The following is a 27,587-nucleotide window of genomic DNA, read 5'->3' as shown; positions in this document are numbered from 1 at the left end:
AACTAGCCAGGCATGGTGGCGGGCACCTGTAGTCCCAGCTACTTGGGAGGCTGAGGCAAGAGGATCTCTTGAACCCAGGAGTTTGCGGTTGCTGTGAGCTGTGATGTCATAGCACTCTACCTAGGGCAACAAGAGTGAAGTCTGTCTCAAAAAAAGTCTGAAAAAGATCCAACAATGTATTTTTTTTTTTTTTTGTAGAGACAGAGTCTCACTTTACCGCCTTCAGTAGAGTGCCATGATGTCAGAGGACTCACAGCAACCTCTAGCTCTTGAGCTTCAGCGATTCTCCTGCCTCAGCCTCCCAAGCAGCTGGGACTACAGGCGCCCGCCACAACGCCCAGCTATTTTTTGGTTGCAGTTCAGCCAGGTCTGGGTTTGAACCCGTCACCCTCGGTATATGGGGCCGGCGCCCTACTCACTGAGCCACAGGCGCTACCCCCAACAATGTTATTTCTAGCAGCTGGTTTCCCTAAAGACCTTCTCACCAAATATAATTCCTTCAGCACAGCTCCTACTTTTCCATATTCAGATTTTTTATTTATAGAACTTATGATGCCACTTTTGTCAGGATAATTATAGCAAATATAAATAGCTCTCTTTCTGCAATCTAAAACCAGCTAAAAAAGAAAATAGACACCAGTATACCAAAATCTTTCATGCTTAAAGGCAAATGTATTCAGTTCCTTTCCATGCAGCACATAATAAACTACGTGCATATTTCTTTTCCAAATCAACAGTTTGAGACAACCTTTGAGGATCCACTCATCCTCTGTGGTGAACCATCTTGCAACATGTTCTGGTAAGTAGCTTATGTAGAAGGACAAGGAACATTCTTGCTGACCTACAGATTGGCGAAGTGGGGGAGTGTACTAGGAGGAGAGCTAATGTCTCTATTGTCTCTTCTGCCACCACCAAGCTCAAGGTAGGGCTGTATTAACTTGTACCAACAGATGCCTATAGAAGCCATTCAGAATTGCCATGGCAGGGAAGAAGGCACGGGAGAAGAGGAAGAAGAGAGACTTGATGTCCTACAATGGAGTGTAGAGGCTGCTGGGTGGAAAAACCAGCAACAATGGAAGTGAAGTCATTCTTCTTAGGATGCCATGCCAAGCAGAAAGCCTCCAAAAAATCCCCCAGTCACCAGAACATTCTTCTTCACAAATGATACCACCTGGGAATAGAAAATAGTACAATAAGTTATCTTGCTAAAGATGTTAATCTCTTTGCCTTTTAGGAGTTTGCACTTACCAAACAACAATGAAATACATGTGAATATGACCACTGGCCACTGTGGGGAGAACAAGTCTATAGGGAGCCTGATGGGACTCAGGGCAGGTGAGACAATGGTTCTTTGAAATCGGGTTGGTGGCAGAGGTGCTAGCATAGAGTGATCAAATTCAAGAGACGTTTTTAAGACAGAACTTAGTGACTGGATGTATTGGCCATATGGGGAATGAGGAGGAAAGAGAAGTCAAGGGCAACTCTTCAGATTCTGCTTTTAGTAATGCTACTTACAGATCCTAAGTGAGTCACCTGTGAGTTTACACAGGGACAAGAGCACATAGAGTTCATGGGGACAGTTATGAGGAAAAGTGAAGCAGCACTAAATAAACTGGTTACGCAGGCAATTCTCATTTCCAATTTTGCTTCGTCCATTCTTTTTGACATCTACCCTCCAAGGGAGGCTGTTCATTCTGAAGTCTCTTCCCCCAAATCCCTCTATCTGCTTGTCCACCTGTCTGCCCTTCCATTCCCCTCTGAAACCTCCTCTCAAGTAGATGCTATGAATTCTCCTTCTCACACTTCATTACATCCAAGGATGATTAACAGATAAGGTCTTTATTTTCTTAAACTCTGAAAGTTTCCTGCCTCTCTTCTACCTTCCAGCAAAAATTCCCACTTACCTAAGGTTCAGAGCATGTACGTGGGTGCCCTTTAGGTTCCTTTGTCTGTGCTCTATCAATCTCCTGACCACTTCATACCACCAACCCCACTTCAGAGAACTTTGGTAAGTTCCTCTTCCTCCCAAGTATAACCTCCATGTTATAAAGTGTTTATATGGGGTGGCACCTGTGGCGCAGTGGATAGGGTGCCAGTCCCATACACCGAAGGTGGCGGGTTCAAATCCGGCCCTGGCAAAACTGCAACAACAACAAAAAAAGTCTGTTTTTTTTTTTTTTTTAGACAGGGCCTCAAGCTGTTGCCCTGGGTAGAGTACCGTGGCATCACAGTTCACAGCAATCTCTAACTTCTGGGCTTAAGTGATTCTCTTGCCTCAGCCTCCCAAGTAGCTGGGACTATAGGCATCCGTCACAACACCCAGCTATTTTTTGGTTGCTGTTGTCACTGTTGTTTGGCAAGCCTGGGCTGGATTCGAACCTGCCAGCTCTGGTGTATGTGGCTGGTGCCTTAGCTGCTTGAGCTACAAGCGCTGAGCCAAGAAAGTGTTTATATGAACACCACATCAAACACCCTGCCCTGACCATTTCTTGAACTCAAATACAGTGACCTCATCTCCTAATCACTTAGAGACTCACACTGGCATTCCCTAGCCTCTCGGGATTACTGTCTCCTAACCCTCAAAAGTCCCCTCCTTCCCAACATGCCTATGTCTTCCTGTACCATTTCCACATCCCTCAATTTTCCTGGACCTCCACATTTCCCTAAATGGGGCATTTCTGCCATCTGTCCTCATATGGAAAAAAAAAAAATCACATAATTTCCTGAAATAATTGCTTTTATTATGTTTACTTTCTTACTTCCTATACTTCTTCAACTTGCTATTATACCACTTTCAACTCCACCACCCTATTAAAACTGATTTCACTGAAGTGACCCTTTTGCTAAACCACCTCCCCATTAAAACTGGTCTCACTGAAGTGACATTTTTGTGAAACAGTGAACTTATTATCATGTTCATCCTATTTCCCAAATCAGACTATGGCCTCTACAAGTGGAGGATCAGCCACAATATCCCCAAAGCCTGGGACAGAGCTGGGCCAGGAACAAAAACATAAATAGTATTTGTGGAATGAATCAATTCCAAATCATTTGGTTAGTTTATGACAAGCTCCCCTCTGTAAGTCAACAGCTTGTTAACAGTCAAACATTAACCTCGTATTATACTTATTATATACACTTCTGGTATTACTTAAAAAGTTTTTAATAATCATGTATTACTTATATAAATGTTTGAATAATGTTTTAGTGAAATAACCTGGAAATTGGGCGGCACCTGTGGCTCAAAGGAGTAGAGCGCCAGCCCTATATGCCGGAGGTGGCAGGTTCAAACCCAGCCCCAGCCAAAAACTGCAAAACAAAAAAAAGTTAAACCAAAAACAAGTAAGAAAATCCTTAACATTAAAAAAAAAAAAGAAAGAAAGAAAGAACCTGGTAATTGAGTACAAGGGACAGAAGAAAGGGAATACTAGCTACCTACCTTTGGAACTTTCCCACTCTAAGTAAAGGCACAGCCTTGATTGGCCACTTGCCACCATATGGAGACTGTCACCATGTACCTGGTGATGCTGGGTTGTCATTTGTTCATTATTTTTCTATTCTGCTAACTCAATTACCAATTATCTGTTTTCCTACTTCCAAAACTTTGCTGACATTTCTTGTCTACTGGTGTTCCTCTCCTATTCTCTTGATCCTTGTGGGTTTGACCTTTTATATTTTATTACCATCATTCAGAAATAGTGCAGAAGGAATAAAAGATAAAGGTGTGTGTTTTATTTTGCCATGTTTAACCTAAATACCTCATCTACTACCATCTATTATATTTGATTATATGACCTTTTCCTGTCACTGCTACTAGAGTGTGATTACCTCAAGGACAAAGACTGTTTTCATTTACCTCTAAGTCCCCAGTGCCTAGCATGAAGAGCCACCCAGTACATGAATACTTTTTTCCCTGCAAATCTAGAGGAAGCTAGTGGCAGAATTTTATCACTCTAGGCTGTAGAAGGTACTAGCCCCCTTCTTCACACTCTCATCTTGGTTTGCTTCTTCCCAGTTCACTGTACTTATTTCTTTGGGACATTTGACAGATTTCTAAAAGTAATAAAGTAGTAGCAAAAGACGTCCTTTTAAAGAGGAAGGACTTCTTTTGTCCCTCCAGTGCCAGCAAATATAATCTAACCTGATTTGTGCTCTAGATCAGGGGTTAGCATAATACAGCTCAAGCGCCAAACATGTTTTTAATTAACATTTTATTGCAACACAGCCACACCCAACTTGTTCATATATCATCTATGGCTATGTTCACACTACACAGTAGAATCACCATTAAACTGAAAATATTTACTATCTGGCCCTTCACAGAAATAGTGCTGACTCCAGGACTAGTCTTCTGTAGAATAAGCACAGTATGGATGTTTCAGAAATATGTGTGCATGGAGACAAAATATGATTCAAAATCAATCCAAAACTGTACAGAGACAAGGACTGTTTGTATCACTTTGCAGTCTCACACGCAAGCGTCACCAAACAGTTTAATTATGTAGATTCTCAAAAAATGCTTCTGTAGTGAAGATATTCCAACTTAGGCTTTTGTCTTGTTACTCCAAGTTCCTTATAATCTTTAAGACTTGTCCATCACTGAGATATTGATATGTCTACCCCATTTTTACACACAAAATTGTACAAACCCTTCACACGCTGCATATAAACAAGCCTCACCTCCTCAGCTTTGCTCTTGACCTCAGTAGGTATCTGGTTGCTCTTACGAATCTTCAGCTGTTCTTTGGCTTTCTTCATGTCCTTCTCTACTCGCTGCCAGTCAACTTTGATATACCCAGTATGGTTTGCAAGCTTCAGTTTCCACAACAATGACAATAAGAAATAAGAAGCACAGGATTGTTATATGTTTTTTGTCAGTATTAATCATGAAGTAGACTGCTTTCCATTTTTGGAAGCATTTGCCATCTGATTCTTTATATGAAGATGGTATTCTCTCATCATATAATCAGCATCCACCCAATATGCAAGGCCCTAGCCTTGCACTGGAAATAACTGCCAGCAATTATTTTAATTTGTTTATACTCTCACCCCCCTTAGAAAGTTTTAAGTTAGCTTAAAACTAAAATGGTAATATTAAAATAACAGTAGAAAGGACAAGATGGAAGGTGAAGAGCTGGCCCGTATAGCCAACACCAATGTTTCCACAGATTAGTTCTGAGAAGTCAATTTGCCTGTGAATGTCTAAGTTTCTTGACAACGTGAAGAGTGCAAGGCTGTCAGACAGAAAGCACTGTTGCTCAACAGGAGAAAAGATAATAGTTGCTCAGAAAGGAATATTAGCATGTGGTTACAGAGATTTATTATGAGCAACTTCATGATAGACATATAAGGAAAAGCACATAATTTATCCATTTTTCAAGTGGATGTTTTAAATTTCCAATCTGTATAAGAACTTCACTTTTATGAGTATTAATGTTTTGTTTCTGACATTTTATCAGATTGCACAAAAATAAAAGATTGACAATATTCAGTGCTGGGAAGGATAGAGTGTTAACTGATAGTCTTTTCACAGAACAATTTGTCATCACCTACCAACACTGAAATTGCACATCCCATTAATGCTACCTTTGGAATGGCAGCTCCTGTCATAGTAACTTTACACGAATAAACAAATGGTGCCATATTCATACATTGTAGGAGCTAAGCAAAACACAACAGTAGAACTGGGAAAAGAAAGCCCCTTCCCCCTGCAAGGTCCGTGTAGCACCCTCTAATGGCAAAGATTAACATCATGCTTACATGAGAGCACATTCCCCACAAGTGTTGCTGTTCTGTAGTGATTGAAATCAGAACACAGGAGCCTGTGGGCTGCCTGCACATATGGGCTGGAAAGCTTAAAAAATTTCTGGAAATTCCACATTATAGTTTACTCTTCTGTAAGGAGTTGCTCACTGTGTTTAACTTATCTTTACATTGCATCATTAGTATATATCATAATAATAAAAGAATTGTATGGAATATGTTTGAAGTATTACAAAAGGCAGGTTGCTTTTTACTCTATGCATATTTGAGATTTTGAAGAAGAAATTTTATTCTTTGATGTAAAAAGGAACTGTTATGAGGGTTCAAAAACTCTGCACCTATGTGTATATATATATATATATATATTTAGCAATAAAGCAGCATGGGCTGAGAATGCACTGAAAAAAAAAAAATTCTGGAAATTACCTACAGGTTGGTAAGCAAAAGCAATTAATTTCAGACAAAAGCCCAAAGAATCCCAGACAATTCAGAAATGAGACTTTAGCAAGGTGGCTGGCTATAAGAGAAACATAAAATATCAATGTTATCTCAACACACCAGCATAAATTAGACAATGTAGTTTTAGAAACATCATCCACCAGAACAATTATAATAATATATCTAGAAATAAAACTGAAGTACAGACATCTATATGGAAAAATAATAAAAATTCGTTCAAAAACATTCAAAAAGACCTAAAAAATTAGAGAGAAAATTCATGTTCACAGATAGATGACTCAATATCATAAAAGATACTTAATTCTTCCCCAATTTAACTATATGGTTCCAATGCAATTCCAACAAAAATTTCAGCTGAGGCTCGGCACGTGTAGCACAGTGGTTACAGGACTGCCACATACACAGAGGCTTGAAAGTTCAAAACCGGACGAGCCAGCTAAACAACAATGACAACTGCAACCAAAAAACAGCCCGGCATTGTGGTTGTGGCGGGCGCCTGTAGTCCCACCTACTCGGGAGACTGAGGCAAGAGAATCGCTTAAGCCCAAGAGTTTGAGGTTGTTGTGAGCTGTGATGCCACAGCAGTCTACTGAGGGTGACATAGTGAGACTGTCTCAAAAAAGAAAAAGAAAAAAAAAAAGAAAAGAAAAATTTCAACTCAATTTTTGAAAGTAATTAACAAATTTGATTAAAGGATCTCCCAATATCATTCCTGCCCCCTACCCTCAGCCCTCTGGTGACAGATAACATAAGTGCTCACCAAAGACTCCCTACATCCCACCTCCCCTAGCAAGGAGATATCCCTTTACTCATTGAATATTGGTCTTAACCAACACCACGTTGTCATTCTGAAGGTCCTTTCTACAGCCTCTTCCTTTTTTTTTTGAGACAAGAGTTTCACTCAGTTGCCAGGGTATGTAAAGAGTGGGATGTGAGATTGGCAGAGCCTTCACATCCTGGGGAACATTCGCGGAATGAACCCCCAACTGCTTCTCCTCTGTTCCTAAAACAGCCATATTCTTTCTTCATGCTCCCTTTGCCAGAAATCACGTAGCCCTTTCTTTGTCTGGTTAACTATGCAGAGATCCTTGAAATCTCTCCCTTCTTTCTCCTTGTCATATGCTAACAAAGTTAAGTAGTAACCACTAAGTCACATAGTTTTTCCTTTTTTTTTTTTTTTTGTAGAGACAGAGTCTCACTCTATCACCCTCTGTAGAGTGCTATGGTGTCACACAGCAACCTCCAACTCCTGGGCTTAGGCGATTCTCTTGCCTCAGCCTCCCAAGTAGCTGGGACTACAGGTGCCCACCACAATGCCCAGCTATTTTTTTGTTGCTAGTTGGGTGGGGTTGGGTTTGAAACTGCCAGCGCCCTACCCACTGAGCAACAGGCATGGCCCAAGTTTTTCCTTGGTTTTGTTAACTATGCTGGGATCATCATGATCGTTCCCTTCTTGCTTATTGTCATATGTTAACGAAGTTGAATAGAAACCATTAACAGGATGATTTGCCTTTGTTAAAGTCATTTACATTTTCCTATTGTACTGTAAGACCAAAACTAGGTCTTTTGTTTATGCTATTTCCCCATGTTGTCTATGTTACTTTCCCCTGGACAACCCTGTAGAGATAAAGCTGATTTTGTGCTTTGGTGCTAGCTGTAGCCATCAGCTCAATCAGTACTCCTGGTCTCATCCTTTGTTTCCATGTCTTCTCTTGTGCTGTATTTTCCTCATTCCCCACCAATTCCACTCTGGTTTGCTCTACTTCCTGGTGCTGATTCTCAACAAGGGTAGAGTACTGTGGGCTCATAGCCGATAGCAACCTCAAACTCTTGGGCTCAAGAGATCCTCTTGCCTCAGCCTCTCAAGTAGCAGAGAATACAGGCATGTATCACCAGTCCTGGCTAGTTTTTTCTATTTTTATTAAATATGAGGTCTAGGCTGGTTTTGAACTCCTGAGCTCAAGCAATCAACCCACCATGGCCTCTCAGTGCTAGCATTATAAGCACTGAGTCTAGAGCCTCTTCCAATAACAATTTCTTCTGTCAGAGCCCCAGAAAGAAACAAGGGGCACACTCCAATTAAGACATTTAAGAACATTTGGCATACAGACCTGAAGAAGAAAAAATCCACCTCCCACAGCTGTTGCAGCCAACTTTCCAACCTTCTGGAATATGAACCCTGTACACCTAAAAAAAAAAAAAAAATCAGTATCAGACAAGTTGATAGGCTGTCAGATACACACAAAGATGCTCTTCTGGCAATGTTCATATCATAGTTACCTTGAGATGATCCAGCTCCTTCCTTGTCTCTACATAAATCCATCCCCAAAGGAGCATGAAATAAGGAAATTTCAGCTCTATCCTCTATGGTGTACTATAATAATTTTGTGGTTTTTAAGATCTCTTAGAACTCCCACACCATATTTTGGAAAGATGATTCTGGCTACATTGTGGAGAAGGGATTAAAGAGGGAAGATGAAGGTAAAGAAGGCAAATAAAACAAGCCTGAGTTTGAGGACAGAATAGTTGCAATGGATATGGTACAGGACTGTCTCCTGAATGACTAGGTAGATAGCAGGTGGCATTTTTTATGATATAAAAACAAGGAATTGAGACAGAGGAAAATGTGGCGGGAAAGCAGGAAGAGGCAATAATGACATTTTGAATATGTTGAATTTCATTTCTTCATTATTGTCCTCACCCTATACTAAAATACAAGCTTCATGAGGTCAAAGATTTTGTTTTGTTCATTGCTGAATATAAATTTGCTATATATTATTACCTATTATTGAAAAAACCCTCCCTAAACTCGACTTCTCCAGCTACCTACCCTTTTCTTTGCTCCAACTTACAGCAAAACTACTTAAGGGCTGTCTACACTTGCTGTGTCTATTGTCCTCTGTATTCATTGTCACAAACCTCCTGGATTAGGCAAATATTCTTAGACATGACACCAAAACCTGGAGCTATAAAAAGAAAGAGTTGCACTTCAAGATTAAGAACTTCTACTCTTTAAAAGATACTGTCAAGATAATGAAAAGCTCAGAGTGGGAGAATATATTTGCATATCATATATCTGATATAAGGCTGGTATCCAGAATATATAAATACCTCACAACTCAGTAATGAAAGAAAATCAACAAACCAATAAAAATAAAACACAGGGAAAAGATCTGAACAGACAAATCAACAAACATATATGAATGGGAAAAAGCCTGTGAAAATGATCAACATCAATTAGTCATTATGAGGCAAGAGAGTAAAAAAAGCAGAGCTAAAGATCTGTCCTGGCCACTCTGTATAAGCATTAGCCTGTCTGTAACACTCTTACTGTAGCAGCTGTGTCTTTTATCTGTATATCTTTCCCTTGGTATGTGCTGGGCCTAGATAGTAACCTTGTAAATTCTTTAACCTTCCCTTGCCTCTGAAGACAGGTAGCCCACCCGGTGTCAAGGGCGCGGGCCAATCTGACCTTCCCTTGAGTCCCGAGACTTTCACATCTGTCACGTCCCTCACATCTTTTATGACTCCCACGTATACCCTAGCCCTAAAAAATGTATGAAAAAAAGGCAAGAGATCAAGTCGGCGGGCTCGGTTTTTGAAACACAAGTCTGCCAAGACCCCCAGCTGGAATAAACTTGCTGCTTCCTCTATCAACTGGTGCCTGGAGTCTTCTGTCTGCGTCAGTTTTCCTGCTACATTTCTTGGTTCCCTGACCGGGAAGCGAGGTTTGGGAGAAAACCATGCAGCCAGACTCTTTGGGTCATGTTCTGCCCAACCTGCAGATCACCCCCGTGGGGAATTCCAGTTGGTTTGGCGACACAGTCCTCAGAGTGCTCCTGGGACTGATTCTCCCAGAGGAATGTCTCGTTGAGACTGAGGTAGCGAGGTCCCTGCAGCGGGTCACTGCGGAGGCTGAGCACCGGGGAGGAACAGGTAACAGCTGGCGCCAGGACGTCCAGAGTAAGGTAGGATCCATTTGGAACTCACTATAGTTTTAGTGGAAGAGGGGGTCTGATCAACCCCTTGGGCATTAGGTCGCAGGCAGGTGGGAGGTATGTGAAAGAGTGTGGTGTGAGTGTGTGTCTTGGAAGGAAACCTTGGGTGGAGATGGGGAACGAGCAAGGGAAGCCCACCCCACTGGCTACCATGTTGAAGGACTTTAAGAAGGGATTTGTAGGTGACTATGGGGTTACTATGGCACCAGGGAAGCTAAAAAGTCTTTGTGAGCTGGAATGGCCCTCTTTTGGGGTTGGATGGCCATCAGAGGGAAGTCTAGAGAGGTCCCTTGTGTCTAGGGTATGGCACAGAGTCACTGGAAAGGGGGGTCACCCTGATCAGTTTCCGTACATAGATACCTGGCTACAGCTAGTAGTGAACCTACCACCTTGGTTGAGAGGGCAGGTCGCGAATGTGCTGGTAGCACAGGGACAGGAAGGGAGAGTGCTTTCTACCCGGTGGTGCCGAAAATATTGGCAGACCTTGTGCAGGAGGACCCCCTAGATGAAGCTCCACCACCCCCGTACAAACAAACTGCAGGCGCTACAGCACCTGAGGAACCAATTCTCCCTCAAAAACAGACTGAGTCACATCCAGCACAGCCATGCACCCCTCGAGCAAAGAAAGGAAAGGTCCCAGAAGGGCTGCCCCCCTTAGCAACTTGCCTAAGGCCTAAACCTGGAGTCCAGATGCCCCTCAGAGAGACTAGACATATTGGAGTGGATGAGGACGGGCACATGGTTAAATGGAGAATAATGGCGTATCAGCCATTCACAACCATAGACTTGTTGAACTGGAGGCATCATACTCCTTCATACATGGAGAAGCCTCAGTTGTTAAGCCTTGGTTGATTTAATGCAGACCATTTTTCACACTCATAATCCTACATGGGCAGATTGCCACCAGCTGCTCATGACCCTCTTTGACACGGATGAGAGATGCCGTGTGATTCAGGCTGTCTCGAACTGGTTAGGGGAGAATGCTCGAGACGAGTTCCGAAACCCTCAGAAGTATATTCAAATCCAGCTCCCTGGAGAGGACCCCCAGTGGGACCCAAATGTGGCAGAGGACATAGCACACCTAACCCGGTACCGAGAGGCATTGTTGCAGGGGCTGAGGAAAGGGGCACAGAAAACTACTAACTTAGCCCAAGTAAATGAGGTCCTCCAGGAAAAGACTGAGAGCCCAGACCAGTTCTATGAAGGTTGTGCAAAGCGTTTTGAATGTACACTCCTTTTGACCCTGAGAGCCCTGAGAACCAGAGGATGGTTAATATGGCCCTAGTTAGGCAAAGCGCCGAGGATATACGGCGAAAACTGCAGAAGCAGGAGATGTTCGCAGGTATGAACACCTCACAGCTTCTTGAAATAGCCCAGAAGGTCTTTGTGAACCGGGAAGCAATGAGCCATAGAGAGGAAGATAGGCGCATGAAGCAGAGGGCCAATCTCATAGCCAGCTCTGAAGGGCACAAGGGGAGGACCCCCTCCCTTTCAAAGAGGGCAGGGTCAAGGAGTGCGAGGAAGTAGAGGACCTCGGGCAAAAGGGCCCCCCTTGCTAAGGGATCAGTGTGCAATTTGCCGAGAGACAGGGCATTGGAAGAACGAGTATCCCCAGAGGGAAGGAAATGTGGAAAATCCTGGGAGAGAGGCCGCAGACCTGGAAAGGCAGGAAGCCCTCTACAACTTAGTGGGAGAGGCCCTGCTGGACTGAAGGGGACCAGACTCAGATGCCCCCCAGAGAGTCCATGGTCCGAGTAAGGATTGGGGGCAAGGACACTGACTTTCTAATTGATACTGTGGCCGAACACCTGGTGGTTACCCCCCCAGTAGCCCCTCTCTCAGACTACAGAATTGACGTCATAGGAGCAACTGGAACCACTGCTGAACAAGCCTTTTGCCTCCCTCGGAAGTGTTGCATAGGAGGCCATGAGGTAACTCACCAGTTTCTCTACATGCCTGACTGCCCCTTGCCTCTCCTAGGTAGGGACCTTCTAGAAAAGTTAAGAGCCACGATCTCCTTTTCTGACCAAGGAACTATGCAGCTACAACTGCCAAAACCAGGTCTGGTGCTAGCCCTGACAATGCCTCGGGAGGAGGAGTGGAGGCTGTTTGTGACTGAGCCGGGGGAGGGACGGAGGCCTGAACTAGCCCAGCAGTGGCCAGGAGTCTGGGTGGAAGATAACCCCCTGGGGCTGGCAGTGAACCAGCCACCGGTAATAGTAGAGATAAAGCCAGGGGCAAGGCCAGTGAGGCAAAAGCAGTACTGAGTGCCCAGGGAGGCTCTGGAAGGGATCCGGGTGCACCTTCAGAGACTTGAGCAGTTTGGCATAATCATATGTTGTCAGTCTCCTTGGAACACTCCCTTGCTCCCTGTGCAGAAGCCCAGCACAAAGGACTACAGACCGGTGCGGGATTTGAGGCTTGTTAATCAGGCAACTATATCACTCCATCCCACAGTGCCTAATCCGTATACTTTGATGAGTTTACTGCCAGCAGAAGTTAAGTGGTTCACTTGCCTTGACTTAAAAGACACTTTTTTCAGTATAAGGCTGGCTCTGGAGAGCCAGAGGCTGTTTGCCTTCCAGTGGCAGAGACCAGACACGTGAGTTGCGATCCAGTACACATGGACCAGGTTGCCACAGGGCTTCAAAAACTCCCCCACGATTTTTGGAGAAGTGCTGGCTCGTGATCTCCAGAAGTTCCCGGCTAAGGAATTAGGGTGTGTGTTGCTCCAATATGTTGATGACTTCCTCTTGGGACACCCTTCCCTGGAGGGCTGTGCCCGAGGCACGGACTGTCTCTTACGACATCTAGAGGTATGTAGCTATAAAGTGTCTAAGCGAAAGGCCCAAGTCTGCCAGCAGCAAGTATGTTATCTAGGATTTACTATTCAGCATGAGGAAAAGAATCTAGGCATGGAACAGAGGCAGGTCATTAATCACCTCCCCACACCCAAGAGCCAAAAGCAGGTTGAGGAATTCCTAGGCGCAGTCGGCTTTTGTCATCTTTGGATCCCCAACTTTTGCTATCCTGGCTAAGCCTTTGTATGAGGCAACTAAAGGAGAGGAGGGAAAGCCCTTGGAGTGGGGAGAACAGGAACATGCCTTCTCCCAGCTAAAGATGAGGTTGATGACTGCACCTGCATTGGGACTGCCAGACTTGGCCACGCCCTTTACTCTGTATGTCTCAGAGAGAGATAAAATGGTTGTGGGTGTGTTAACCCAGCTGGTTGGGGCCTGGCCAAGGCCTGTAACCTACCTCTCTAAACAGTTGGATGGAGTGGCAAAAGGATGGCCACCCTGCTTACGGGCTCTAGCCGCTACTGCTCTCCTTGTGCAAGAAGCTGATAAGCTGACTATAGGGCAGGATCTCAGAGTGAAAGTACCTCACTCTGTGGTCACTTTGTTGAACACAAAGGGACATTTCTGGCTCTCTAATGCAAGATTAACTAAGTACCAAAGCTTAATGTGTGGTAACCCACGCATAACAATAGAAGTATGTAACACCCTGAACCTAGCCGCACTCCTTCCAGTCAGTGGAAGAGAAACTGAGCATGACTGTGTGGAAGTTATAGATAATGTGTACTCTAGCAGACCTGACTTGCATGACCAGCCCTGGACAGATGCAGACTGGGACTTGTATGTAGATGGAAGCAGTTACGTGACAGCACAAGGTGAGCGGCGGGCTGGGTAGGCAGTGGTCACCTTAACAGAGACTGTGGAGACTAAACCCCTACCCCAAGGAACATCGGCTTAAAAGGCTGAGTTAATTGCCTTGACCTGAGCCTTAGAATTAAGCCAAGGAAAAAGTGTAAATATTTACACTGACTCTAAGTATGCTTTTCTGACTCTCCAAGTGCACAGGGTATTATACAAGGAAAAGGGACTTTTAAACTCTGGGGGAAAGGACATTAAGTATCAGCAAGAAATACTCCAATTGCTAGAGGCAGTATGGAAACCACAGAAAGTGGCAGTCATGCACTGTCATGGACATCAAAGAGATACTTCCACCATCACTAAGGGGACCACCAGAGCTGACACTGAGGCAAAGAGGGCTGCTTCCCAGCCATACCAGGTATGGCAAGTGGCTCCCCTCCTTCCATGGGTCCCAGAGCTCACCCCTATCTACTCCCTGGAGGAGAAGGAATGGTTGGCAGTGGAGGAGAGCCAGGAAAAAGAGAGAGGATGGATAAAGATGCCAGATGGACGAGTAGCAGTTCCCCAGCTTCTAGGAGCTACTGTGGTAATGACAATGCACGAGAGCACCCATCTGGGACAGGAGTCTTTGGTGAAGTTACTGGGCTGGTACTTCTACATCTCTCACCTGGCAGCCCTAGCCAAAGCTGTCAGTCAGTGATGTGTCATCTGCAACCAGTTCAACGCTCGCCAAGAACCAATGGTACCCCCAGGAATCCAGCCCTTCAAAGACTTCCAGGTAGACTTCACTGAAATGCCCAGGTGTAAAGGGAACAAGTATTTGCTGGTGATGGTTTGCACCTATTCCGGATGGGTAGAAGCATATCCTACTCGCACCAAGAAGGCGCAAGAAGTCACCCGGGCACTCTTGAGAGACATTATACCACGTTTTGGGCTCCCGCTACGGATTGGGTCAGATAATGGGCCAGCATTCATCTCCGAATTAGTCCAGAAGACAGCTAAAATCCTTGGCATCACTTGGAAACTCCATGCAGCCTACCGCCCACAGAGCACGGGAAAGGTAGAACACATGAATAGAACTATCAGAACAAGCTTAGGGAAAGTGTGCCAGGAGACAAACTTGCAGTGGGTAAGCACCCTACCCTTGGTGTTATTTAAGATTAGGTGTACTCCCACTAAGAGGACAGGATTCTTGCTGTATGAGATCTTATATCATAGGCCACCCCCCTTACTAAGGAGTTTGCCAGGATCCCCCCCGGAATTGGGAGAGGTGGAATTAAGGAAGGAATTGCAAGCCCTGGGAAAGGTGGCAGAAACGCTGTCAGGATGGGTAAACGAAAGATGTCCCCCCTGACCACCCTTTCTCCCCAGGAGCTGCGCTGTGGGTCAAGGATTGGAACGTGTCTCCCCTGAGGGCAAGGTGGAAAGGCCCTTACAACGTTATCCTGACCATACCCACTGCTGGGAGAGTAGCAGAAATTCCTGCCTGGATCCATTACAGCGGAGTGAAACCTGCGGCAGAACTGGAGGAGGGCGCGCCCCACCTAAGAAGAACCGCACCCAGCAGGACATGACAGCAGCGGCAGACCCTGAGTTCCCACAGTGTGGGCTCCACACCCCAACAACTCCTGGACCTTGGAAGGCCACCTCGGACCCTTATAACCCCCTCAAGCTGGTGTTGCAGAGAATGGCAAGCCCTGCTCCAGTCACACCCCAGAAGCTGACTGGTCCACGCACGGCCGAAGCATGAGGATTTACGACATCGTGGGACTGTTCTTTATTGGACTCATGAGAGCTAAGTGGACTTTAGTTTCTGCAAATATTCAGGATACTAATGTAAAAAATTGTAATCAATGTATCCATAAGGTAATCAAAGTAGGCCAGAAAGTGACAACTGTTCTATGGTTCTATAGTTACTATGAATGTACAGGGATTCAGCGAGGGACTTGCTTATATAATACTACTCAATATAAGGTGTGTGACCCTGGGGAGGGGCAACCCCATGTTTGCTACAATCCCTCTGAACCCCCCAATATCAGAACAGAATCAGTAGGTTGGAGAGCTGATAGAGGACTTCTAGTAGCCAGAACTCAGGGCTATGGAAACCCAACCCAGGTGTTTCCAAAATTTGATGCATGCCAAGCACTAAAACGTGCACATAGCAAGCACAGAATGTCATGTGGGTCGCTTGACTGGGAAAAGTCTTATAGGAAAAACTAGAAGTATCTGTGCTCTATAGACTACCCATGTGCTGAGTGTGCATATTGGTCATGTGTGATAGAAGGCACCTGGAGTATGGAAGATGATAGCCAAAGAGTTCATACTAGAAAAAGGAGAAGCACCAGCTGATTGCACTACTGAAGCTTGCAACCCCTTGATTCTAACCATAAGAAATCCCTCCAACCCTAAGTGGGTAAAAGGACAAGTCATGTCTTTGGGAATAGATGGCAATGGCCTGAACCCAATATGTCAATTAAGGGTCAGTGGGAAGGTTGCCTCCCATCAGGCCAGTCAGGTGGCCATTTACCATACCTTTTATGATGAATTAGGGCAGTCTGTGCCACCACTCCCGAAGAGCACAAAGAATTTATTCTTCCAGTTGGCTGAAAATGTAGCACAATCCTTGAATGTAACTTCTTGCTTTATATGTGGAGGAACTATGACAGGAGATTGGTGGCCATGGGAAGCTAGGGAACTTACTCCCACTGAGCCTAACCCAGACATTGCTCCATATCAGAGAAACCTGAAGGACAATGTATGGGTCCTAAAGGCCCCGATTATTGGACAATATTGCCTAGCAAGAAGTGAAGGGAAAAATCTTACTGTACCGGTAGGACAGCTACACTGCCTAGGTCAGAGACTGTACAGTGCTACTACTGGAATAACTGGTGGGGATTGAATCAGACAGAACTAAATTCCCTAGACAGATTCCCTGAGCTCAGAGATGCCTGGTAGCATCCAGGGTTCTCACGAAACTGGAGTGCTCCTCAGGGAATGTATTGGATTTGTGGGGATAAGGCATATGTCCAGCTACCTGATCAATGGACTGGCAGTTGTATCATAGGCTTTATAAAGTTCTTTCTTTCTACTGCCCATCAAGGCAGGAGAATTACTTAGACTTCTAGTAGCCACTCCTGAGGAAAAAGTCTGGCAGCATCATCCAGACTTACAAATAGGAGAGTGGAAAGAGGATAAGTGGCCCCCAGAAAGAATAATACAGTATTATGGGCCAGCCACATGGGCAGAAGATGGGTCATGGGGTTACTGGACCCCTATCTATATGCTAAACCGTATCATACGATTGCAGGCCGTCTTAGAAATAATTAGACTAGCAAAGCTTTGACCCTTCTTGCCCATCAGCAAACCCAAATAAGAAATGCTATATACCAAAACAGACTGGCTTTAGATTATTTACTGGCTGCAGAAGGAGGAGTATGTGGAAAGTTCAATCTAACCAACTCTTGTCTGCAGATAGATGATCAAGGTCGAGTAGTAGAAGATACAGCTAATGACATTTCCAAATTGGCTCATGTGCCAGTACAGGTGTGGCATGGATTTGATCCGAAATCCGTCTTTGGAGGATGGTTCTCTGCTTTTGGAGGTTTTAGGACCCTTATCATAGGAGTCTTACTATTATTGGGTACTTGCCTTCTCCTCCCATGCTTATTACCGGTATTACTCCAGATAGTGAGGAACCTAATGAGTTCGGCTGTGTCTCAAAGAGCCCCAGGTGAAGTGTATTACATGCATCACCAACGAAACGTGACACAGGCCGATGAAGATGGTGATGAGACTTCATAACAAGATGTTCTGAATCTCAAAGGGGGGAATGAGGTAAGAGAGTAAAAAAAGCAGAGCTAAAGATCTGTCCTGGCCACTCCGTATAAGCATTAGCCTGTCTGTAACACTCTTACTGTAGCAGCTGTGTCTGTTATTTGTATATCTTTCCCTTGGTTTGTGCTGGGCCCAGATAGTAACCTTGTAACTTCCTTAACCTTCCCTTGCCTCTGAACACAGGTAGCCCACCCGGTGTCAAGGGTGCGGGCCAATCTGACCTTCCCTTGAGTCTCGAGACTTTCACATCTGTCACGTCCCTCACATCTTTTGACTCCCACGTGCACCCTAGCCCTAAAAAATGTATGAAAGAAAGGCAAGAGATCAAGTCAGCGGGCTCGGTTTTTGAGACACAAGTCTACCGAGACACCTGACCGGAATAAACTTGCTGCTTCCTCTATCAACTGGTGCCTGGAGTCTTCTGTCTGCGTCGGTTTTCCTGCTACAATTAAGGAAATACAAATTAAATCCACAATGAGATACTACTTCACACCCACCAGGATGTGAATTAAAAAGATAACACCAAGTGTTGGTGACGATGTGGAGGAACTGGACTCTCACACATTGCTGGTGGAGATCTAAGATGATACAGGCACTTAAAAAAATTGGCAGGTACTTGTAAAGTTAAAACATTCAATTAGTATATGATCTAGCCATACTATTTCTAGGTATTTACCCCAAGGAAATGAAACCTTATGTTCATACAAGGAGTTGTATACAAATGTTCATAGCCAGTTTTACTTGCAATAGCCAAAATGTGGGGAAAAAATCAACATAATAATTGGTGATGATGTGGAGGAATTGGAACCTCACACATTGCTGGTGGAGAAACAAAATGTGGTACATTTGGCAAAGATTGATAAAGTTGACTATATTAAAATAAAATCTTCAGTTTATTAAAAGATAGCATAAAGCAAAAGAAAACCACAGAATGAGTGAATATCTGTAAGACATACAACCAACATAGGCCTGATATGCGAAATATATAAAGACATGGGCCAGATGTGGTAGCTCACACTTGCATTCCTAGCACTTTGGGAGGGCAAGGTGGGAGAATAGCTTGAAGCTTGAAGTTCAACTTCTGTCTCACCAGCCTGCAAAACATAGTGAGACTCCATCTCTACAAAAAATTAACTAGGTGTGGTGGTGCACACCTGTAGTCCCAGCTACTCAGTAGGCTGAGGCAGGAGGATCATTTGAGCCCAGGAGATTGAGGTTCAAGTGTCCTATGATGAGGAAACTGCACTCTAGCCCAGACAACAGAGGAAGACTCTGACTCACAAAAACAAAAAAAACCCAAAATATATAAAGAACCCTTACAACTCAATAAGACAAAGAATAACTTCATAGAAAAAGATTAGAATGGAACTTAGTCAAAGAGGAGATCCAGATTGTCAACAAAAATGTAAAAGTTGCTCAGTTTTACCCCTTCTCAGGGAAATGTGAATGAAAACAATAAAATACCACTATCATATTATCAGACTGGCAAAAATTTAAGACTCTGGCAATATCAACTTCTGGCAAGAATGCAGAGCAACAGGAATACTCAGTCCTTGTTGCTGTGAGTGTAAACTATTACAATTACTTTTGGAAAGTGGTTTGACATTATTTATTTATTTATTTATATTTTATTTTTATTTTTTTGAGACAGAGTCTATGTCACCCTGGGTAGTGTGCTGTGGTGTACAGCTCACAGCAACCTCCAACTCTTGGGCTTAAGCGATTCTCTTGCCTCAGCCTCCCAACCTGCTGGGAGTACAGGCACCCGCCACAATGCCCAGCTATTTTTTTGTTGCAGTTGTTGTTTAGCAGGCCCAGGCAGCTTCGAACTCACCAGCCCCAGTGTATGTGGCTGGCACCATAACCACTGAGATATGGGCACCAAGCCTGGTTTGACATTATATAATGAAGCTGAAGATGCTTATACCCTATATCCTAACAATTTCCTAGATACAGACCCTACCTAAATGTGTGAACATATACACTGCTAAATTTAAGAGTATTTATAGCAGCACTGCTTGTATTAGGCAAAAATACAAACAAATGTCAGTCATCAAGTGGATATACTGTGGTATAGTCACACAATGGAATTCTGAATACAAATAAAAATAAACTACAACTACATACAACATGGTTGAATATATAAAACATCAAGTTAAAGTAGGACTCAAAAGAATATATCATGATTGCATTTACTTAAAGTTTGAAACCAGGTAAAGTACAATATATTATTTAGTGATAGAGCTGGTATTACAACTATAAAGAAAATCAATACTAATTGATTAACAAAGTAACTACTTAACAATCTCTAGTGTTTCTGGGGTGCTTGCCATATTTTTTTTAACCTGAGTGGTTCTTTCATAGGTTCACTTTATAAGTATTTATTTTAATATACATTTGTTACATACTATTCTATATTTGTGTTATACTGTGTAATAAAAATTTTCAAATGTGAAGAATTTATAAGATTTATGGATTTGACATTCACTTACTAAATTTGCTATTAATATTATTTGTATTACAAATTAAACCATAAGCTATGTCACATTAAGTTATCATCTGACATAGGTAATTGAGTCACTAGCTACTCATTCAACCATTTACTAGTTATTTGGCCTTGGGCAAGTTAACTTTTCTGAGCCTCAGTTCCTATAAAATGAGTATAGATATAGATAATAACAGTACCAATTCCAGAGTTGTAAGAAGAAAACGAGCTATCTATGTAAATACTTAAAGCAATTCTGGGCATGCAGTAAACACTATGTGTAACCATTAAATATACTTTAACATGACATTGTTACACATTAAGTGACCAATTTCACCAAAAGTCAGTATGTTTTCATTGGTTTAAGAAGATGGTACCTCTAACTGCAATACTAAATCAGGCACAAAAGACAATGGACATCTTTCATATCACTTACCATCCCGTAACACCTCCAATTAACAGCTGGGTTGCCACACTATACTTTTCAGCTGCAGGCCCAGATTCCTGCCCAAACAGCTTGCGCCACCATGGCTGCTTTTTAGCAAATTCTGCAAGGTCCAGCGAGTCAAAATTTCCCTCAAAGTTTCCTACAAGAATTAAGATACTAAATCAGAAAATATTTACTTCTGTCAAAAAAAAAAAAAAATCACTACCATTCCTAACTAGAGTAGAAGATTTTTAAAGAAATAGATATATGTGATATAAAACTTCCAAATATCATTATTGTTAAGTATGTAGTAGTAAATTAACTCTGAAATTGAGTTGCAATTTTGAAAATTCAAACTAAAATCAACAAATACTAATGTCTATGTTCCAGGGAAAAAAATCCTTGAAAAGGGAGAATTAGCCCTCTAGTTCTTCCTCGCAAATTTAATAACAAAAAAGATCTATGAAAAACTGCCAGGCATGCTTAATGATGTATCCCAAATGAAACATTTTCATCTTTGCTTTTTCTCTTTAGGAGTAACTCAATACTATCCAGTGGCCCGCAAACCAATTCTCAGTACTAAGTGGATCTCTAATGATAATGAAGATAAGAGGTAATCTTTTTTTTTTTTTTTTTTTTTTTGAGACAGAGTCCCAAGCTGTCACCTTGGATAGAGTGCCGTAGCATCACAGCTCACAGCAACCACCAATTCCTGGGCTCAAGTGATTCTCCTGCCTCTGCCTCCCAAGTAGCTGGGACTACAGGCATCCGCCACAATGCCCAGCTATTTTTTGATTGCAGCTGTCATTGTTGATTGGCAGGCCCACGCTGGATTCGAACCCGCCAGCTCAGGTGTATGTGGCTGGCGCCTTAGCCGCTTGAGACACAGGCACCGAGTCATAAGAGGTGATCTTTAATTGGGCTCTCACTATTTACCAGACAGTATGTTAATAAATATGTACATCTAATTAAATCCACAGAAAATAGGTACTACTTAGTAACCCAATTTTATAATTAAGAAATGAAGACTCAGAGTTTTAGTGATTTGCCCAAAGAAGGAAGAATTAACAAAATGTCTAATCCTTTTCTCCATGAGAAGATAAGCTCACATTAAGCTAAACAAATGTTGAAAATTTGCCATTCAAAACTGTTTACTGTAACAAGGACCAACTTCATTTGGCATGGAGTCTCTTATGATTTGTTTTCACACAATGCTGAGCAAACAATAAAAAGTTACTCTTACTCCTACAAAGGCAAAGTCACATAAAAAAAAAAAAAAAAAAAAAAAAAAAAACAGAAACAGAACCAGAGATGATCAAGATGCTGAAACAAGCAAATAAGAATGTTCAAGAAAGGGCGGCACCCGTAGCTTAGTGGGTAGGATGCCGACCACAAACACTGAGGCTGGAGGGTTCGAATCCGGCCCAGGCCAGCTAAAACAACAATGACAACTGCAACAAAAAAACAGCTGGGTGTTGTGGCGGGTACCTGTAGTCCCAGCTACTTGAGAAGCTGAGGCAAGAGAATTGCTTAAGCCCAAGAATTTGAGGTTTCTGTGAGCTGTGATGCCACAGCACTCTACCGAGGGTGACAAACATAGTGAGACTCCATCTCAAAAAAAAAAAAAAAGTTCAAGAAAGGGTTAAAGAGTTAAACATGTACGTAACTAAAGTTCCAGATTAGAATGAATGAGATAGAAGTAACATACAAAGAGGAACACCAATGTCATTCAAGCACAGAAAAAAATGATGTCAGGTGCAAGTTTGGAAATGCAAAAAGAGTTCATGGGCGTTGGAATAGGTAAACAGGTAGATAGATAAACCTTTACTGCACAAAATAATACTATCTTATGAGGTTTAAAATACATAGAAATTAAACAATACACTTCTAAATCTTTTATGTTCAAGAAAAATAATCAGAATAAAATATGAAAACAGGAATAGACAGGAACTTTGTCAGTGTGATATAGGACACCTATGAAAAATGTACAGCAAATATATTTAACAGTGAAATATGGCATGCTTTCCCATAATATCTATTCAACACTGTACTGGAGGCCCTAGCCAGTGCAATAAAGAAATAAAAGGCAGAGATTAGAAGTGGGTACAGTAATGAAACTATTTTTATTGGCAGATAACATGACTATGTGTATAGAAAACCCAAAGGTATCTACCAAAAGCTACTGAATAACTGAATTAGCAAGGTCACAGGATACAATACCAATATAAAAGCTAAATTTCTATGTCTTAAAAATGATGAATGGAAAAACAATTTTAATTGCAAAAAGTTACACTGGAATAAATGTAATAAAAGATGCAAAGTCTGGTCATCTCCCAACACTGCAGCTACCGCTCTCACTGCCCCTCCTCACGTCCGTCTGCCCGCAGCATGAGCAGCCTGCATGTCTACAGCAGTCGGTCACTGGCTCCTGTGAAATCAAGTCCCAGCAGAGCGAGGTGACCCGCATCCTGGATGGGAAGCTCATTCAATACCAACTAGTGGACATCTCCCAGGACAACACCCTGCGGGACGAGATGCGAGCCTTGGCAGGCAACCCCAAGGCCACCCGGCCCCAGATTGTCAATGGGGACCAGTACTGTGGGGACTATGAGCTCTTCGTGGAGGCTGTGGAACAAAACACGCTGCAGGAGTTCCTGAAGCTGGCCTGAATCAGGCCAGCCTGCAGATTCCCCACTGGACTCCCATGTCACCATGTTCTCCCCACAGCCCTCACTTGGCCATGAATGACCTTGTGACCAACTCTGCCATTCCTAACTTTCTGACCTCAGAGTCCCTCCCCTGCAGCCCAGGCCCCTTCTCCACTCTCTAACTGTAGCCTCCTCTTCTCCATTCAAAGGCAACATTCCTTATCCACTTAGTCTCAGAAATTGTCTTAATAACAGCCCCAAATGCTGGCTGTTCCCAGCCAGGCCTTGGGACTGCCACCCTGCCTGGCACTAGGTGATGGGCACCACTGTTGGTTCCATTAGCCAGAGCTCTGCCTAAGGCCCCGCAACACACCCCCAAAGGCCCCGCAACACCCCCCCAACAGGAGCACCCTAGAGATGATTAAATGCCCATTCCACTGGCCAAAAAAAAAAAAAAAATGCAAAGTCCTTAACACTGTAAACTATGAAACACTATGGAGAGAAACAAAGTGAAGATGACCTAAAAAAAAAAAAAAAACAGATGACCTAAATTAATGGAGACATACATTGTTTGTTTTGCAAGACTCCATATTTTAAGTGTTAATTCTCTCCAAAATGATATATTCAATACAATCCCAATCAAAAATTAAATTTTTTATGAAATCGACAAACTGGTTCTAAAATTTATGTGAAAGTGCAAAGAATCTAGAGTAGTGTTCCAGTTACTATGGCTATAGAACAAATTACTCCAAAACTTCATGGAGCAAACCAATCATTTATTTAATATTATGCTCTCAGATTTTGTGATAAGGAATTTGGTCTCATCATTATGGCTTATCTCTGTTCCATGATGTCTGAGGCTTTAAATGAAAGACTTAAGGATGGGATCTGGAATCATCTGAAGACGTAAGAGCTGTCTCTTCATGTGGGTTAGACTAGGATTCCTTACAGCATGGTAACTGAGTTCCAGAGGTGACTGTCCCAAGAATGGGAGACAGAAAATGTAGTGTTACTTCTACTGCATTCTAAAACAGTCACAGGTCACACCCAGTTTTGTGAAGAGGGAATAAAGACCCCAGCTCTTGGCTCAGAGCTTGTAGCATAGCAGTTAGGGCTCTGGCCACATACACAGGGGCTGGCAGGTTCGAACCCAGTCCAGACCTGCCAAACAACAAGGACAACTTCAGAAAAAAAAAAAATAGCCAGGCTTTGTGGCAGGCGCCTGTAGTCCCAACTACTCTGCCTTTTCTGAGGCAAGAGAATCACTTGGGCCCAGGAGTTTGGGGTTTTTGTGAGCTGTGGTGTCATGGCATTCTGAGGGTAACTAAGTAAGACTCTGTCTAAAAACAAAACAAAACAAACAAACAAAAAACCCCAGCTCTTGGTGGGGAAGAACTTAAAAGTCACACTGAAAAAAGAGCTTGGGCAGGGCACAGTGGCTCATGCCTCTAATCCTAGCACTTTGGAAGGCCAAGAAGGTGGACTGCCTGAGCTCATGAGTTTGAGACCAGCTTGAGCAAGAGGAAGAGCAAGATCCCATCTCTAAAAACAGCCGGGAGCTGTGGTGAACGCCTGTAGTCCCAGCTCCTTGGGAGGCTGAGGCAAGAGAATCGCTTAAGCCCAGGAGTTGGAGGTTGCTGTGAGCTGTGATGCCACATCACTCTACCCAGGGCGACAGCTTGAGGCTCTGTCTCAAAAAAAAAAGGTTAAATGACCCAGGCGCATTATAAGCCGTGTGCACGTGCAGCAAGATCAAGCAGAGGGGAGCAGCTTTACTGTAAAAGGATTAGGCTCCATCACTGAAGGGGGCTGGAACGCAGAAATCCTAAGAGGTGGGTATTCTAGAAGTCACTGGGAACAATATGCACAACCAAAACCCACACAGAGGTAGGACTTCTGGGGCAGAGATAGGACTTCTCTCCCAGATTCCGATGTGGGCATTGGCATCAGCCTGTTTGCCCTACAGGGAAACACAAAGGGTCTACCAGCCCCTTAGGACTCCTGAGGAGGGAGGCCAACCAAGCAGATGTGGGCACATTCTGTTTGCCTTAAGGTCATGTTCCTTGTTTCTCAGGAATGCACGGGCTAAGTATAGTTTACTATCAATTAAAGAAGAGGTGAATTGGTGCCACTGCTAATGCAAAACAAAAACAGCCCACACACTGACCTTTGCTCAGCTCTCCATTAGCTCATATAGACCCTCTCACCTGAAATTAGCATTATGAGAGCTCAATAAAAGTTGAGTTGTCAAAGTACAGGGGCCCCCATTAATACATTATTCCCCCCATTATTCTCACCACAGTTAATGGCAGACCCCTGGACCCACCTTTAAACATTTTCTTTGTGTCTCCTGTATTAATTTTTCCCATTCAGTCAATTCCACTTTAGCAGGTGCCCTACAATCCTGGCTGGCGAGGGGCTGGTCTCCAACATAGTAGAACTAAAATGTGGATATTTGAGGAACTGGGTCCTCTATGGCCTCACAAGTAGTTTATTTTTTTTGCTAATGTAACAACAAAACTTTACTTTTACTATGTTTAAAAAACAAACAAACAAACAAACAAAAACTCTGTTCCTGGGTTAAAGAATATCAGTGAATACAAGAATGAGTTCTCAGTTTTCTTTAAGGTAATCTGACCAATCCGATAGGGAGCTCCAGTGCAAAAGGAGATTAAATCAGAGACATTTGGTTCACCAACTTCAGTGGTTCATCAAACAGTGCTAAGCACTATGATGGACAAAAAGTAGGTCAGTAGCGACTGTTATGGGCCTAGTAAATCAATCATCGCAGTATTATGCGATTATCAGTATAATAAGGATCAAAATCCATGTTAACCTCCAAATTTCTTGCAATGACCTAGGCACAAGTACCTGAGCAAACTAAATACATTTTAAATGAATGAGAGCAGTCTGCTCTGCTGGAAAATACATCATATGCCAAGCTCCTTAGACTCTAGAGTCATCTAAATTCAGTGGTTTGCTGGTAAAAGTGTAAAGTGGAGGGGCGGCGCCTGTGACCCAGTGGGTAGGGCGCCAGTCCCATATACCGAGGGTAGCGGGTTCAAACTCGGCCCCGGCCAAACTGCAACAAAAAAAAATGGACGGGCCTTGTGGCGGGCGCCTGTAGTCCCAGCTACTCGGGAGGCTGAGGCAGGATAATCGCCTAAGCCCAGGAGTTGGAGGTTGCTGTGAGCTGTGACGGGAGGCTGAGGCAGGATAATCGCCTAAGCCCAGGAGTTGGAGGTTGCTGTGAGCTGTGACGCCATAGCACTCTACTGAGGGCGACAAAGTTAGACTGTCTCAAAAAAAGTTTAAAGTAGATTTAGGAAAATACTGATCTGTAGTATGTACGAACAGTCTTTCATTGCATATTCGTTCACCAGGCGTATGATATGAGTGAATGTGACATCACTGAAACCACCATACCATGGTATTTCCTTCAGAGATATGATAGGAATAACCTCAAGACTTAGTATCGGTAACAATAAAATAACTGCAAATATTTAAAAAGTTAAGAGTTTTGAGTATTTTCCAATCTGTTTTAAATATGATTTAAGTGTACATAATTTAATTTTCAAAGATGGCTCTGTTTAGCAGTGGGATCCTGTGAGCCAGTACTCAATTAAACACAGCTTAAGCAATCAAAATAGCGTAAGAAGCATAATTTAAAGATGTACTTCACTGAAAATTATAAGGACTCTTCCTCTGAGTATGCCGAATAAAGAAAAGACAGTACTATCCCCTCAGACGTCCAAAGGGACAAAGAAGCCAAAGGGTCAAGGAGCCAAATTGCTCCCGAGAACAGGGGACGGAATGTCTCCCGTTTTAGCAATTATGGGAAGGCTGGGAGAGACACTATGGAGTGGACACCCCGAAGCGGCCCAGCCCGGCGCGTGACCTTGGGAGCGGCTGGGCCTGAGGCGAGCCCTGGGTTCTCCTACAGCCCAAGTGCTGCTCGGACTCCCCGGGGACCTCAGCTAGGACTGGCAGGCGCGGAGCCCTTCCCCTTCCGGAGCCGCAGGAAGGCGGCTCCTAGCTGCGCCAGCCGCCTGCGCGCCCGCCCTTACCTTGACCAGACACGGCCATTTCGGTGAGTTCGTCTCGCGAGGATACTCGCAAAGGATCTACGTAGTAGGATGTGGAGTGGCGCGCCGTTGTCGCCGCTAGCAGGCTTCCGGCACGTGGGGCAGATGTTTCCATTCCCACGGCGGTAGCGGAAGAGGGTGGGCCGGGCCCGCGGTAGCAGCTTCCTGTCCTGGTAGGCAACTGCGTCACAAAGCTTGGCGGTAAGCGTCACAGGTCCTGTATCCCCGCCCA

At 43.6% G+C, this 27,587-nt stretch overlaps 1 protein-coding gene and 1 pseudogene across 2 annotated transcripts; one reads left to right on the top strand and one right to left on the bottom strand.

Moving 5' to 3' along the window:
• Positions 1 to 652: 652 nt before the first annotated feature.
• Positions 653 to 27,587, bottom strand: FUNDC2 (FUN14 domain containing 2). Its single transcript, XM_053579531.1, has 5 exons — positions 27,338 to 27,587; positions 20,632 to 20,782; positions 8,334 to 8,409; positions 4,681 to 4,812; positions 653 to 1,171 (listed from the first exon to the last, which is right to left on the bottom strand). The coding sequence occupies exons 1-5, from the start codon at positions 27,468 to 27,470 to the stop codon at positions 1,094 to 1,096; spliced, it is 570 nt and encodes a 189-aa protein (XP_053435506.1). The 5' UTR covers positions 27,471 to 27,587; the 3' UTR covers positions 653 to 1,093.
• LOC128577336 (SH3 domain-binding glutamic acid-rich-like protein 3) lies at positions 23,011 to 23,631 on the top strand (annotated as a pseudogene). The gene has a single exon (XR_008377559.1). The product of XR_008377559.1 is annotated as an SH3 domain-binding glutamic acid-rich-like protein 3 (transcript).

This window comes from Nycticebus coucang, chromosome X (assembly GCF_027406575.1).
Source record: "Nycticebus coucang isolate mNycCou1 chromosome X, mNycCou1.pri, whole genome shotgun sequence".
In the NCBI taxonomy this organism is placed as follows: Eukaryota; Metazoa; Chordata; class Mammalia; order Primates; family Lorisidae; genus Nycticebus; species Nycticebus coucang.
Note: the sequence above shows the minus strand (reverse complement) of the source record. Positions and strands in the feature narration are given on the sequence as shown.

Bases quoted from the DNA above. Each gene is read 5' to 3' on its own strand.
- FUNDC2 (XM_053579531.1), bottom strand. From the start codon at position 27,470: ATGGAAACATCTGCCCCACGTGCCGGAAGCCTGCTAGCGGCGACAACG. The intron at 20,783-27,337 runs GTAAGGGCGGGC...TAATTCTTGTAG, and splicing joins AATGGCCGTGTCTGGTCAAG to GAAACTTTGAGGGAAATTTT. The intron at 1,172-4,680 runs GTGAGGCTTGTT...TTCTATTCCCAG, and splicing joins TCAAGAGCAAAGCTGAGGAG to GTGGTATCATTTGTGAAGAA.